Source organism: Papilio polytes, unplaced genomic scaffold (genome assembly GCF_000836215.1).
Source record: "Papilio polytes unplaced genomic scaffold, Ppol_1.0 DF824146.1, whole genome shotgun sequence".
Classification (NCBI taxonomy): domain Eukaryota; kingdom Metazoa; phylum Arthropoda; class Insecta; order Lepidoptera; family Papilionidae; genus Papilio; species Papilio polytes.
Window position 1 is genome coordinate 1,922,172 of NW_013525058.1, and position 16,019 is coordinate 1,938,190.

General features: G+C 33.3%; 1 protein-coding gene across 6 annotated transcripts in view; it reads left to right on the forward strand.

The window, feature by feature from the left end:
- The window catches only part of LOC106111883 (mucin-5AC), a 77,386-nt gene that overhangs the window by 49,775 nt on the left and 11,592 nt on the right, over nucleotides 1-16,019 (forward strand). For all 6 annotated transcript variants that reach the window (XM_013294068.1, XM_013294070.1, XM_013294073.1 and 3 more), the window contains exons 2-4: nucleotides 14,965-15,169; nucleotides 15,425-15,650; nucleotides 15,733-16,016. In XM_013294068.1, the coding sequence (XP_013149522.1) occupies nucleotides 14,965-15,169; nucleotides 15,425-15,650; nucleotides 15,733-16,016 (715 nt within the window). The remainder of the gene's footprint in view (nucleotides 1-14,964; nucleotides 15,170-15,424; nucleotides 15,651-15,732; nucleotides 16,017-16,019) is intronic.

Below are 16,019 nucleotides of genomic sequence, written 5' to 3' on the forward strand. Positions count from 1 at the left end.
TATTTCGTTACTTTTTAGTGTACTGTTTTTTTGAGAATATTTTGTTTTTGGTGTATTTTGTTTTGTTTTAGTGCATTTTGTTTTGTTTTTATTACCTTTATTGTTTGGGTCTACGTGAGTATAATGACAACCCTATCTATTTAAGATATTAACATGTTTTGGACTTTCGAGAATTATGTCCTCTAAATCAACGAATGACCTATACAATTACTTCATTGTAAACATGCAACTTATAGGGTACCTTAAGTATTTTACGTAATGCACCACAAAGACAAAGTGTGACCTAGTTAGATAGCACGTTTGCATTTGGCACAGATATCCAAGGTCTCTTTTGTATCCAGACTCCAGATCTGCTTCACGTTTGTGATGACGAAATCAACCGCAATCTCCTTCCGTCAATACGTGACCGTAACTCTAGCTTTTTTTATGGGAAACCACAACCTTAAGGTAAATGTAACGTGGGAAAAATGTATTGCATTTTTAAAATTCGTAACTGTAATAATTAACTACATATGTTCTATTCAATTCTTAGGCTGTCGTTAAACAGAGACCTACGTATAAAATAAGAATTGATTTAGCCAATAAATATCCTTACGCTAGTGGCTGTGAATTATAAATCTTGTAAGATTTACGCAAGCTGCAAGCATGGCGGACACACGTAACTAGTTCTTGTCGTAAAGCGATCTAGCGACTGAGATTGTAACAAAATTCTATCACATTGAACGGCCTATAAAATATGTACGGTCTAAATTACGAGAAGAAAGCGGGCAATTTATTGCAAAGGAAATTGCACCACTATGCAATTTTATAGCTTGTTAGGGAGATAAAATATAACTAAAAAGTTGTTTGAATAGTGTTTTCAGAGACTGTTTAGTAAAGATCTATAATGTGGTGATTTCTACAGTTATTTTATAATATTTAATGCAGATTTTCTCAAAATACAAAACATGGTGCTTGTTAATGGAAACAAATTGTGTATTTTCAGGGATTTTTTAAAAATGTGAATTCTTTATAGCGTTTATTTATTGTTTTATTGTGTTATCGCTATTGCTTATGCCTTGGGCACTATATTGGCGGCAGAGGCGCGTGCGTCCAACGCGAAAGGCCTTATCAGATGATCGCATAACAACCCTCCGACACTCTGCTGCTTATTTTAATGGTTTCTGTAACTTCACAATACAGTATGCGAATGCTTAGTTTATGTTGAGCCTAGCACTTTATTTCGTGCGATTTTATAATAAAGATTTTCCAAAGTATATTAACTGAAAAACAATATTTAATGCAGTTGAAATAAGGTTTGTTTTTTGTAAAGGGAAGCTATTATTACGTTTAATCTTAGTAAACTATTAAAATAATTTTGCGGTTATCAAATAGCAAAGCAGTAATTATTATTACATTATTTGATTACATCGGAGGTAAGTAATTTAGGAGCGATGCAATCCTATTATATCAGTCATTAAAATAGTGTTAGTAATGCTTCCATTGTAACGTTGTCCTACATTTTGTTACATGAATCGATCTGTATTGAATAACATTTATGTTAGGTCCAATATATTATTTGAGTAATGAACTGATTTTTATTTTTATTTATTGCTTAGTTGTTGAAGTTCTCGTTTATTTTTTAATTACCAAATGATTCATTAGTGAGTTTTAACGGAGTAAAACTCAAGTTACGCGTAATTCGGAAACACATTTCTTAAAGTTATTGAACTAATATCACTAAAGAATAAATGTAGCTGGGAAACCGGCCATTAGTCATACTAAGAGAATTCTCGTTTAATTATTATTTTTCTAAGCTACGTAGCTTCTTGGTTTGTAAGCCTATGTAAACTTTTTCAATTGTTTTACACACGTGTTTTAATTAAATGTTGTAATTTTGTCACTAACATACGGGCATGTTTTAATTGTTTTTTTCATTCTACAGCGAGGTAGTCGAGTTGATCCGATAAATCATTGTCTTTCGTCTCGGCTGGTGTTTTACAATTAGATCGTGAGCAAGCTATTTGTTAGCTGTGTTGCTATTATTATATTACACATTACCAATTGATTTTCTCCGCTGTGTTGCCAGTTGCTTAAGTTTTACGTAATCTACGCTATTCGTGTCAAGAGGACGAAGCGATTTGTTTGTTGATGAGAGTAATGTTTATCTGATAACGTGGACTGAGGTTTTAGGTAATTTTGGAAATAAATGACTGATTATGAACGTATATTTATATTGATTAAACTTCGTTTCTTGTAATTTATTCACTACTAGATTTCACCCGCGACCTGTCAGCGTGGAATTATAAAACAAAAGTGAGGCTATGTGTTCTTCCAGACTATCGTCTACATCTATACCAAATTTCATCGAAATACGTTCACCCGTAATGCTACAGACTAACAAACATCCATCCATCCATCTTAACTTTCGCATTTATAATATCGGTATGTGACTAGACGTGTATTACATTACATTACATTAGTAAGACGATATTTTAAACTCAAAATTCCATTAAAAGCTCGACATTATTATGACATTTTTAGTATTCAGTCGTAATTAACCTAAACAGTATATAGATATTTATAAATAGTTATTCAAAAAACAGCATTTGCTTATCGCTATTAAATTTCTCTTAGAATCTGATTAATTAGTTAGTGATAGGAAACATTTATTGGACGCATACTTTGTCCTCAGATACAGAGTGACGTAAGCCTTCAATTCCTTGTTCTGGCTTCCTACTGAATAAGAAAAAAGTAACATTCTAAGTCGTAACTTGTATGTATGTTACGTAAATTTAATTATATATTTTTTGTTACAGGTAACTTATTGGAATCCGACTAACAACGTGATGCACGTATTGATGGTTTGTCATTTTAAACTTGAAAGATTTTTGGTTTAATTTATTCGAGATACTCGAAGTCACAAAAGAAAGAAATGTAAAGAAAATTCTAATTTGTCAAGAAATAATTGCCAAAATTACTGTTAAATGTTAATATTTGATATTAGAAAATTTAATTGATGTTTAAGTCGAAGGCCCGACTTTAGTCCCTTTTTCTTTCAGTACTTTTTCTTATAAGAAAAGTATGGGAAGGGAACGTAGATTTGACGGTGGAGCAGACGTGTAGGAAGGGGAAATCTCCTCATTATGTACGTTTCCTCCTTTTTCGATTAAGGGTAGGCAATGCATCCGCTGTTGCGAATGACCATGGGCAGTGGTCGCTTCGCCGTTTCAGCGTATTCAGGCGGCCGTTTGCTCCTTATGATATAAAAAATATACATTTTATTAGAATTCAACATTTTATACCATGAGTTCATAAATGTAGTATATAATCTAATAAAAAACTAGAAGAAAATTATAAAGAGTAGTAAATATCTGAAGCTAGGATAGGCGATTGAATAATTCATAAATATTTAAGAGTGCCTTGCACCGACATGGCGTTCGATATGTTTATTGAACGCCAACATAATTCGCACGGCACGTTATTCTTACATCCATTTATTACAACAGTAATTTTATAATGTTTTTCTTTTTGTACTTTATGCGAAATGTCTCATCTATTTATTGCTAAGATGGCAGTGTGGGGTACCATTATATCTTTTTTATCGATTTATTTATTGTAACTTTTACAGATATCTATTCTTTTGTTAGAAAATTTTACTTAATCTAAATTAGTATTCGAATTGTAAATTAATTATAATTTAAACTAATTAGTGCACATGGACATTTTCCCATTTCCTATAGACGGTGCTGTCCATGCGGTTACCCACAAGCTCCAGGATTCTGTTGTGACCCTCTATTATAAGTATCGCTTAGATGGACCAACAAAATTAAGTTAGTTTTAGTCAATTAATGATACCTTAACAACATATTTCTATATAGTAACTAAATTTATATAACATACAGTAATATTTCCCATGCATGTAACTAATTCTTAGTTTTTATGTCTAATCTTTATAAGTAAAAATTACAGAAAAATCCTTAGATTTTATCACGCAGTAGCTTTCGCCCGCGGCTTCGTCCGCGTGGGATTAAAAAAAATATAAAACATAACCTATGTTACTCACTGACAAGGTAGCTTTTTAATCGTGAAAGAATTTTTGAAAACGACCGAGTAGTTTTTGAGTTATTTCATTACAATCAAACAAACAAATTTTTTCTCTTTATAATATTTGTATAATAAGAAACAATTCGCATATTGTCGGTTAGATTTCATAAATTCATAGTGGTCAAGTTTAGTACAGGTTAAATTGGTCAATATTGAATTCCAAAGGGTACGATGTCGTGACGGGCGTTGGCCAAGCAATGGAAACGCGCAACCGATTCGAATGGCGATCGTGTGCCGGATATGCAACCAGGTGCCCGCTTGCACAAGCCACGCGCACCTATCTCATGTTATACAGACTTGATTTTATTCTAGCAATAGCTATCGTAACTTAGTTTGCTACGAATTATAACAATGCCTCATAGCCTATTCTATACAGAATCTTTCAGTCATTCTGAAGCTACGTGAAAACAAACATCCATACATCCAATTCCATTACATCTATATTTATCTATATTTAATATTATAAAGAGGAAAGATTTATATTTTTGTATGTATTGAAATAACTCAAAAACTATTGGGCTGATTTCAAAATTGTTTTACCATTAAAATGCTACGTTATCAGTGAGTAACATAGACTATACTTATTTTTAAATACACCCGGGTGAAGTAAAGAGCAATAGCTAGTTTAAAACATTATTAAGAATTAGCGTAGGCAACTACCACCTACTATTTACGAGTTTCGGAAGATAATTTAAATTATTTATCAAAGGAAGTCTTCAATGGTGTTACGGTAGTGAATACAGTGTTCTATTATTTTCTAATTGGGTTATTAAATCAAGGTTTTTTTTTTAAATTGTAATCAGAACATTTTTTTTAAAATTGAAGACTCAATGTTGTATGAATAGTTTATTAAATTAATTTTATGTCGAAATAAACATGCGGGAATACAAAAGAGAAATATGGTGACATATACTTATTAACTTAGCGATATTATTATGAATAATTAATTCAAATAACCTTCAATTAGTTGTACTAATTACATTATTAATAACATGTTTAGTAGAGCTAATAAATAGCTCATAGCGTTTTACGCAACTGTAAAGTACACTGCCGTTCGCAACAAGTTTTTCGTTACATAACCCGATTTAAAGATATTTTGCAAAGGTATCACGTATCATATGTACACATTTACAATCGCTTTGATTGATGTTGGCCTTTATTAGTATTTTTAGGTAACATAGGAAGTATATTTTACCTTTAGTATTGTTCAGTGAGTTATGTAATACCTTACTTGTTTGTAAGAAAATTGTCAAAATTAATCTTACGTACTCGTATATTATAAATGCGAAAGTATAGATGGATGGATGTTTTTAAGAAAGTTTGTATCTCCGGAACGAAATGACAGATAGATAAAATTTCAGCATAGTCGTAGATCATACTCGGAAAGAACACATATGTTAAGTTTTTAATCCCTCGTGTACGAAATCGCGGGCGACAGCTAGTTAACTTTAATTACAATAAAAATTTAATATTTAATTGTTTATCAAATTAATATACTTCCTTATAAGATTACAATTTAAATTTAAACTTAACATTTATAATTTAGTTACTATAACCTTGCAAATAACTTGAATGTAACGCGTTGCTAATTAATCAACAAAAAGCGCTACTTTTTGTTCACATTTATCAGAGGAATTATGTGAGTATTACGTCGTATAACCTACGACATATTGACCGATTGCACGGATGAGTCACCACACACGTCTCGATATAACAAAGCATTATTTAACATTTACAAGCTAAAGGACAAGCAATTCATTATTAATAATAGTTTAATAAACTGCTTATTTAATTTTCATAATCTTGTGTGTAATTTAACCTATTTTAATGTACTGTAGCCCCTATTGTAAGTAACTTTATAATATTGCTACTTATGAGAATGTCGTTTACTTTTTATGTTTATCAGATGACAAAATAAGTGATTGATGGACCCATTTGTGCCACTTACTTGGTTTGAAAAGGCGTTGCTAAATATAATGTATTTTTTCACTCTAGGAAAAGATTGTTGTAAATCATATGCTAGAGTTTTTTTTTGTTGTCGCGGGGAATGCATATACGCACTGCACCGTGCTGCGGAGGCAGCAGGGACAGTATCGTGTGGGACTGCCGGTCTTATATTTCGGCCGGACTACCCACTAAATCCCGCGGTGTTCTTCGCCCAACCGGGCCGTGGCATCTACGTTAGTTTACACACGACCCGGCTAGGGGGAGCGCCTTGGTAGGACCTCAACACGATAATATTTTATAGTTAGATGTGATTGAATTTGTGACTATTCTATACTTAAAAAGTAAAGAGAAGTTATACGTGAAGCCAATTATGTTGTACATATTCAATTGTTTTTTTTTATCTATTTTTTTAAACTAACAAATTCGTGATCTACAGATCGTGCAAACATCGGTGTCAATGCTCAGTGTCGATGCTAATCATTTATTTATTATGTAAATATAGACGCATCTATCGCTTTATGTATGTTATATAACCAGTAATAGTTTTCAATCAAAATGAGATATACGTTAATAATAAAATTTAAATGTTATCTTGATAAAATTTGCGACATAGAAAAGGTTAGTCGGACAGTAGGAGATGTAGCTTTGCGACCTTTTTACATTAAATAACTATTTATTTTTGGTATTTTTTTCAATAATAAAAGGTGGCAAATGAACGCCACCTGAATTTGCCGTAATGGTGAAGCGACCGCTGCCCATAGACATTCGCAATTGCAAATGCGTTGCCTACCCTTAATTGCCGGACGAGGAGACCCACATAAACAGGATATTTACCATGAGATAAGTAAATTATATAAAAACAGTACTAAATTAATTCTTCAATATTCATTCAGTATAGTAATAGAAATCAAGTGTAACATACAATTAAAGTTATACAAAAATAAATACATAAGCGTTATGTAACGGATGTGCTGTACAGTGCTCCAATTAACCGTTCATGATGCCTTTGTTTTTGTTACTATTCGTGCTGCCTGTTTAAATTACACAATGAACCTACTTCCGATCGGCTTATGTAATCTGAAAGCGATACATTTCTTATCGTAAATATTAAGCAGTCACGTTTTGCGTTTAATCGTAAGGGAAAGACAGATCTAATTAAAACAGTTAAAGTGTTAAACGGTAACTTACGGCCGAATACTGAAAGGATATTTAAATATGGAACGTCTTGACTGATAAGGCCACGGTTAAACACCAGATTGTATTACATTTTTGACGTCTCTTAAATTGTGAGCGGTACTTAAACGAAGTGCATAAATTTCGTTTTAGTATTCGGCGATAGTATATTTAAAACAATTAATAGTCTTAAAATTGGTTCGAAATTTAAAAAAAAGAGACTTTCCTAGACTTATAAACGAAGGTAAGTCTAAAGTTTTAATGCTGGGTTGCGAAAGTTTCCATTTATTTTATCCTTCTTTACTGTTAGGTCGAGAAACGTATTTCATGAAGTTATCCAAGAAAATCCAATAAAAATGTAGGAGTTCAATACATCTGAAGAATCGTGATTCAATATAAATTTCACGGTTTTTATATAAAAAATAAATCTAATGTAATGTGTTCTACAATTTCTGTGTAAAATATGTAGTACAAAACATTCGTAGCTCATGTACAAGGTTGACTAGTTAGTTATTTTTTTAAGTAACTTAAATCTAGATCACAAATTGTAACATGCCTTTCGTACGAGTTCGAACACCTCGTTAGTTAGTCTTTGATATGTCTCTACCATATGTGATAAGGCTCCATATATGTGGAATATATAAATTTAGATATTGCTTATTACTTTATAAGGATTTATTTAGTGCATATTTATCTTAGTAGTGACAACGCAAATAACACGATTCACTTACATCTTTGCGCTGTAAAGTTTTTAATTGTAAAAAGAGATTGAAACTGAAACTCCTCTGCATACACAGATTTGCTAACTTCTCTCTGATTTTCATGATTACTAAGTAAATGAGAGAAATGTACATTAAGAGGTTACTGAAACCATAAACTCTGAGAGTGGAATGTTGAAATAAAAAGCAAAAGCACCACGAAAAGTATCTCTGTTGGACATATTTTCTATACTACCATTAGATTATTTGCACAATCTACTTGCGCGTGTCTATTGGTTAGCTAGCAGGTCGCAACTCTGGTGTCATATTGCACCCGCGTGCACCGCATTGCCCCCCGCACCCCGCGGCACGGCACTGCACCGCACTGCGCCCACTTGCCTCGGAAATGTTCCAATTACGAAATACAAACGTCGATTCCATTTCAACGCCGGTATTTCTTATATTGTGTCTAAAAGCACTATGGTTACATGAATACGCGGAGCGTTAAGCGTGTGACCTTGACATAAAAAAACTCTAGCGTTTCTTACCGTAAAGAAACGGATTGTAAACGTACGTGAGTATTTAAGAAGTAATAACTCAATTAATCTTCCAATTATTTATCCACAGTTATTTATTTTGAATCATCATTTCAGCTTGTTATTCCGTAATTAAACTAATTGACTTTTAAAAAGAATAATTTAAATCATACTTCATACTAATATTATAAATGCGAAAGTTTGGTAGAGTTTGTAGCCTAAACGGTTGAACGGATATCGATGAAATTTGGCATGGATGTAAAGAATATTCTGGAAAACACATATGCTACTCATTTTTTTCGAATACCACGCGGACGGAGTCGCGGGCGAAAGCTAGTTTTGAATAAACCGTTAGTTATAGTGTAGTTTCGCTCCTAATACTTAAAGTTTTCGATAACTTACCTCTACCATGCCCTCTACCTTAACGTCCACATGTTGAAAGAGTAAAGACATTCTGCGTGTATTTGAGAGTTTATTGTGTCCCGCATTGCCCTCTATGTCGCAACTTCGACATTAAAATGTGCTTTATTGCTATTTATATCAAAGTGTATTTGTATGTCTAGATGCAAAGTGAATGGGCAAGCGAGTTAACTCGTTTAGAATGAGCTCCGATTAAAAATTGATAACACGCAATAAAATTATTGAACTTTATAATTTACGAGCATTTAATATCATAGCTTAAATGTCAAATTAGCGTTTAAAAATCAAGATGTAATTAAATTATTACATGACCAATTTGTAATGATTTATTTAATAGATTTAACATGTCAGTTTGTTACTATTTTAATTTATTCAACACATTTAAAACTCCGTACTAAATATAAGCTGTTTTTTATAGTTCTGTTATATGTAGTACAGATATAAACATTTACAACACTTTTAATGTTATTAAGAAATAAACGATTGCTAGCAATATCTTCTAGAGGCTTTTATCTTGAAGGTAGAGCCGCAAGGCAATGTTATCACATAATGTTACAAAACGTCCATTTCCCAGGCTGTTTCGTAGTAAATGTTGAACAATGAAAAATAATTGCAACGCCAATGTTGAGAATTTTGTGGTAAATTTAGATAAATAGAAAAGTAACGACATATTTACATATAATCTAAAACATGTCAGTTTTAAAATACCATTAGAAACCAAATCTATTCTCTACTTCACAGTTGGACAAGAGTTGTTATGAATTTCTCCAGAAATGGATATTGTATTGTATTGTTTTTGAAGATTTCAGTTATTATTATGAACTATTTTAATACAAGGTTTTGCCCGCGACTCTGTCCGCGTGGAATTAAAAAAAAAAAAAGGTAACATGTGTTCTTCCAGGCTATGTTCTACGTCTATGCCAAATTTTATCCAGATCCGTTCAGGCCAAAAACTCTAACAAATATCCATCCATCCATCTAAACTTTCGCATTTATAATATGAGTATGATGGTTGTAGTGTAGAAATAATAATGACACTTTATAATAATAATAATAATCTAAGTTTAAATTAAATAAGCTGTATTACTAAGCACGATTAGAAGGAAAATGATTGGCATTATCGCTAAGCCTGACGTTAGCAATTGGCTTTAACGTAAAGCTCACATCTTTTAAAACGTGACTAAGTTAGTGACGGGTGCCCTTTGCAAATTATGAATGTTGTACTTAAACTTTAGGTTAGGAAACTGTATTGTTTCTTAATACAATGTTACTTGCCAAAGGCTTGTACTTGATAATGTATTTTATAGACCGTTTATAATAAAAGTTTTATATTTATGATTTAACTAGCTTTCGGACTCCGAACGCGTGGAATTAAAAAACAAAACAAAAGCAAGTAGCCAATGTGTTCTTCTAGATTATATTCTACTTCTATACGAAATTCCATTGAGATCTGTTTTTTGTTTAGGTAGTAAACTTTAACAACCATAAATCCATCCTTTTCTTGTGTCTGAATGGCCACTGTTTGCCTTACAGAGGCATTTACAGATTCACCAGGCTTGAGTTGGCCGAGCGCAGTTGGCTCTTAGCCTGAACCTCGTTTATGAGTAACTAAACTGAGATCAAAAGTTTTGGTCATAAACAGTATTTTTTTCATAAATTATGCTTGTGAAGACACCAACAATCAGGTAGTGTTCATAAATCACCCACTCCATAGTTAAGACTCTTGACATTTCGTTAAATATTCAACAAAACTTTATCACATAATATGTAGGCGCAAACATTTATATATATACTGACTAATCCTATAAATGTATCAACATTTAAATATGCGAATGTGTTTCTATGTGGGATTTAAGTTAGATAAGTAAATTAATATGAAAATAAAAATTTGACCAAGTATATTCCGTAATCAAGACAAATAAATGCCACCTAAATCGAAACACTAATGGCAGGTTTCCGAGCAACATTTAATCATTCGTTAGTGTTTTCGGTTCGATAATTATGCGTTTTCGAACTACTTCACTTGAGTTTTACTCCGATGAAACTTAGTTGTACCTCACACTAATGAATCACTAGATAATGATAAAATAAATGGAAACTTTAGCAACCCAGCATAAGAGCTTTGCCATCCAAAGATTGTGAGTGATGTAATTAAACTTGATGTATAAAGTGATTTAGGTATTTAGAAGGAAGAAAGATATAGTATAACGTTTTTATCACGTTCACTGCGTAAGAGGCCGATATCATCCTGACGCGGTACTTAAGCTGGTGCGGATGTGCTACGTCCCTCTCGCTAGTGTGATACGATTATTTCAGGTGTATACATAAAATGTATACATTGCGTTTTCACAATTATTATATCAATTTAATCAATCCTAGTGCTGGTGGGTCTATAAAGACCTGCCACGCACTGGAGGAAATATCATTGAGGGCGCATTTTGGCCCGCCGCCGCACCATGTAAATATAATAATTATGATTTGACTTGCCGCAGTAAAAGTGTTAATTAACTTTGACTCTCAATTTGTATACCTTTAAATTGTTTTTAAGTGTACATTGTTGACACAAATGTGGGCGCGGTATATCCGTTTAATTAATCCCAGCCGCCACTCCATGAGAATATTTTAGCCTTTCGTTTTAAAGGCTCATGAACGTTACAGTTTTACATTTCAAGTACAGAAATAATTTATGTCAATTTATCTAAATGCCAAGGTTTTCAAGTTTCAAGTGCTCTATATAAAACCTCATTTGTGTAACTGACTGTAATTGCATGTACATTGTAGTGTATCACTTATATTGGTGTTTGTTTCCATGGTCGTAATATTTGTATTAAAAAAAAGTTGTCATAATACAAATAGTCAAGTTAATCTCATGTTATTTGAAAAATGTATTATGATTAAAAGATTGATTATTATTAAAAAAAAAAAAAACAAAAACAAAATACGGTCATCACTACCTACGTTCATTTGTCATATGTACATGAAATATTTTGCATGGATATATTTAAATAGGTTACAATTTTTGAACCTTAGTTATATTCTTTTGTTTATGTTGAATCGAAGCCGCAATTTAGACAATAGTTGGACCACTTAAACTGTGCGAGGTCGTTGAATTTAGAGCAATAGACTAAAAAAACAAAATACTATGTTAATGTAAATGGTAGGCATTCATAAGTAAATTAGTATGACGAAAGGCTAGTTGCTGGATTGTTCAGCGAAAATACTACAAATATGAATGTAAAATTTCTTGCAGCCTTGACTACGTTTCATTGTGTAAACACGTATGTAAAACAGGCGTAAAAAGTGAAAAGGCAATTATTATGGTAGCAAGGTCGGTGGCGACAGTAAAAAATTATTAAAGTTAAAAACAGTTCCTACAAGGTCTTATTTGTAATATTATACGGTTATTAAAGAAAACGAGGTATGCTTGACAAAAAATAATCGATCAACAAAACTGCCGTAACGAGTGCAGATTTTTTTTATTCCAAATTTAATTTATACTTGAAATAGTCGCCGTCGACTCATATTCCACTAGTAGAATAAGCCCACTTCAATTGTATAGGGTTTTAAAGTATTGCTTACCTCAGTTTAATCTGAACAAGAATTTTCCAACACTAACCACGAGTCTACTATGTTTGAGATAGCTTGCAGCAACATTGGCGGTAATGATGCGGAAATTGTTGTTATAATCGATTGCGTTGAGACAGATTTACTTTACTTGCGTTTTATTCTGACAGCATTATTACATATTTTACGTCATGTAATTTACTAGGAATTTGTAACTAGATTTTGCGATATTTAGGCCACATTCTTTATATGGCATTTAGAAGCAAAGCAAGCAAATTTAGACTTTACAACATTCAATTTTACGATAGATTTCCATTCGTTAAACCAATTATTGTTTTTAAAGGAGGTTTGAGGTAAAATCTCATTTCAAACGACGGTATACGAACATACAAACGATTAAATTTCATCACAAACCAAGGTTACTAGTTATGATATTTAATATTTTATAATTAGTTTCCCTTGCATATCTTTAGAGTTCGATCACAACTGACAGCTCCAAATTGGACGCCAATGACCAGCTCAATCGTTAGCTACGCCTACGTTTCTCTTGTTACTCTAATGAATTCATTGTAATCGAATGCAAGGTCGATTGCGGCGTACATTATGATAGATAACCATTAAATTGGCAGCTTTGATAAGTGATACAGATCGTACGAATTAAAGCTAAAAGGTCAATTCTCTAAAGAGCAAGCCACACTAATCTAAAATTATAGCATTGTTTACATGATTTTGCATCGAGAATACTTTGATTGTAGTAACTATATATCTATACTATTATAATAAAGCGTAAACACACTTCTTTGTTGCCTAAGATGTCAGCATTAACAACATATTTTGACAGACATAAGCGTAAGCGCTTATGTCACGCTTTAGACTATATATTTTCACGCTATTAAACTTATATATTTTGGATAAAAACTCTAACGTGGGAGAGACCATAAATTGCTGCCAACATCATGGAAACATGATTACCAAGGTTTGCGTAAATTTGGTTGGATGGATAGATGTTTGTGAGAGTTTGTAGCCTAAACTGCTAAACGGATCTCGATGAAAGTTTACTATGTTATTTCATTTTAGTTATTTTTTTATTCTAGGCGAACGGAGTCACGAGCGAAAGCTAGTAGTTATATAATTGACGTTTTATAGTCTATATTCGCAGATATTTAGCGAATAGCAACAAGCTAGTATGTATTATAAAAAAACGTAAACAAAGTAAATCTGAATGCGTACAAGAATTTACTTTTAAATCCGTATTTAATTATCCTACGTGGGTGTTGGTACTTCGAGATCAATATGCAATGCAAATTTCAATGAAACTTGGTAATACTAGTCCCATCTCCGCCCACTAGCTGTTTCGTTAGATTATACTTGAGTTTCCACTTACTATACACTTTAAAGAAACATGTCGTTATCTCCTTTTTATTGGAACAAATAAAAGAGATGGCATGTGTTTTGTACATGGAAACTCGTACTCATCTGGTTTGTTGTAAGCACAAACATGGAAATGCAATCTGAATAATTGAGAGAATGGTAACAATGTTGAGGTCATTGGTCCTGCTTGGGTAAACAGATGTTATCTTAAACAGAACATCGGTTGAATACGTAAAATTTGCAATTCCTAGTGAGCAATTTCAAAACATTATTGCAATATACCAATGTTTAGATGTTCACATTTTGCCACAGAAAACATTATGGTTGTTATATTTAATTATTTACTACATATTTTTAAAAACGGAATAATCATCAGGATAAAGTCGACATTTAGTACTTTATTCGACACAAGCCTTGTCTAAGTATGGCTAAAAATTGTGCTCTTTTCGACTTCTTCTGTGTGTCATGTTTGTTTCCACTTTTATTCCTACCATTATCCTACTTCGTATAAAACATTAGTTTGAAGGTTTTCATATGAAAATAACATTGTAGCAAACATGCGCGAGAATTGAAGCCTGTTCCAAATCCCACAACGACTCGTGACTATGGAATAAACGTGACTTAATACTCATAGTTTTTACTACTTTAAATTAACATTAGAGAATCTTAAATCACGAGAGAGTGTTCAAAATATTATTCAAACAAAAGAGAGTATTAATATCGTGTATACACTTGAATTGTTCCTGCAAAAAAAGACTACTGAATCCAAATTTAGACGGTTTTCCTTTACAATGTTAGTTGCATTAGTTAATTATACTGATCATACTTTTAAATGATGATGAACACGTAGGCAATTGTTAAGTGGCGCAACCAAACGGTATATTTAACATAAATGCTTTTTGTACAGTAGATTAACATTATCTACAAGGACGGGAAGTATTGCAATTGTTCTAAATAACTCACGTGAAGCTATTAGAACTTCTTCTAATTATTTATGTATATCTTACCATCTTCAGGTAATCTACACGGATTTACGTTTTGAATTAAATGGCGAAGCAATTGCATGCATCCTAACTACTTAATACAAATAGAACCTACTTCTGAAATAAGAGTTGAGATAAATAGTTGACAATTTGGCGACTACCAATTATACCAATTTATGTTTGCAGGATGTCTTGGGGCGAGGGAGCGTTCCCGGCAGCGATCGGGGCCGGCTCGCAGCGCTCCCGCCGCAGCCAGCATCAAGCGGGAGGTGGACTTTGACTGTCCCGAGGAGTTCGGCTACTACCCCCACCCTACCGACTGCACCCTCTACTACGTGTGTGTGTTCGGTGGCGCACTGCTGGAGTCGTGTACTGGTGGTCTTATGTACAGGTGAGCTTAGACTTTCAATTTATGTGGCAGGTTTCATCTCTCCTATCTCATCCTACTCCCGGGTTTTCGTCCTCCAAATAACTCTATCATCCGTCATCTCAGTCATTGGGGGGAAGATTCTTGATCATGTTAACTTTCACCCAATCTATCCATAGGTTTCTAAGTTATATGACAGTAAAAATATTTTTTTAAGTTGCTACATTTTCATACTTTTCTATTTTGAAGTACTAATTGATCTTATCAATATTTTTTCAGCCACGAGCTCCAAACATGCGATTGGCCGCGTAACGTTGGCTGTGATGCCACCGGTGCAGTCATCGACAGAGGAGAAGAGCTCGAAAGATTGAGCGAAAGAGAAAGAGATCCACCTCCCCCACCACCACCGCGACGCACCCCTCCCCCGCCGCCGCCGAGAGCCCAACCCAATCCTGTCATTACATCTAGGGGACAGCCTAAATATAACAGACAAGAATATGAAAAGGTAAATTTAAAATAACTGCTTAAATGTATTGAATTCGTAACATTAATTTCACAATATTCATTTTTTCCTTTTCAATCTTTAGCAACAACAGTTGTATGCTGAAGTAGACGATTTACCACCCGTAGAGGAATTGGAAAGCGATAGACAGCAACGGGTTTACCGAGGACAGCCATCCACCATCGGACAAGTTCAAAAGGATAGGGATGGTTATAGAAGTGAATCTATTAGTTCCGGAAGAACACTCAATTCTAACATTATTCCTGCATCGATATCACAAAATAGTGGCAAATTTGGCTCCTTTTCATTCGGGACACAGGTAGATGACAGAAGAACTGCAACAGTTACTCCAGCTCCTCAAACTTATAGGTG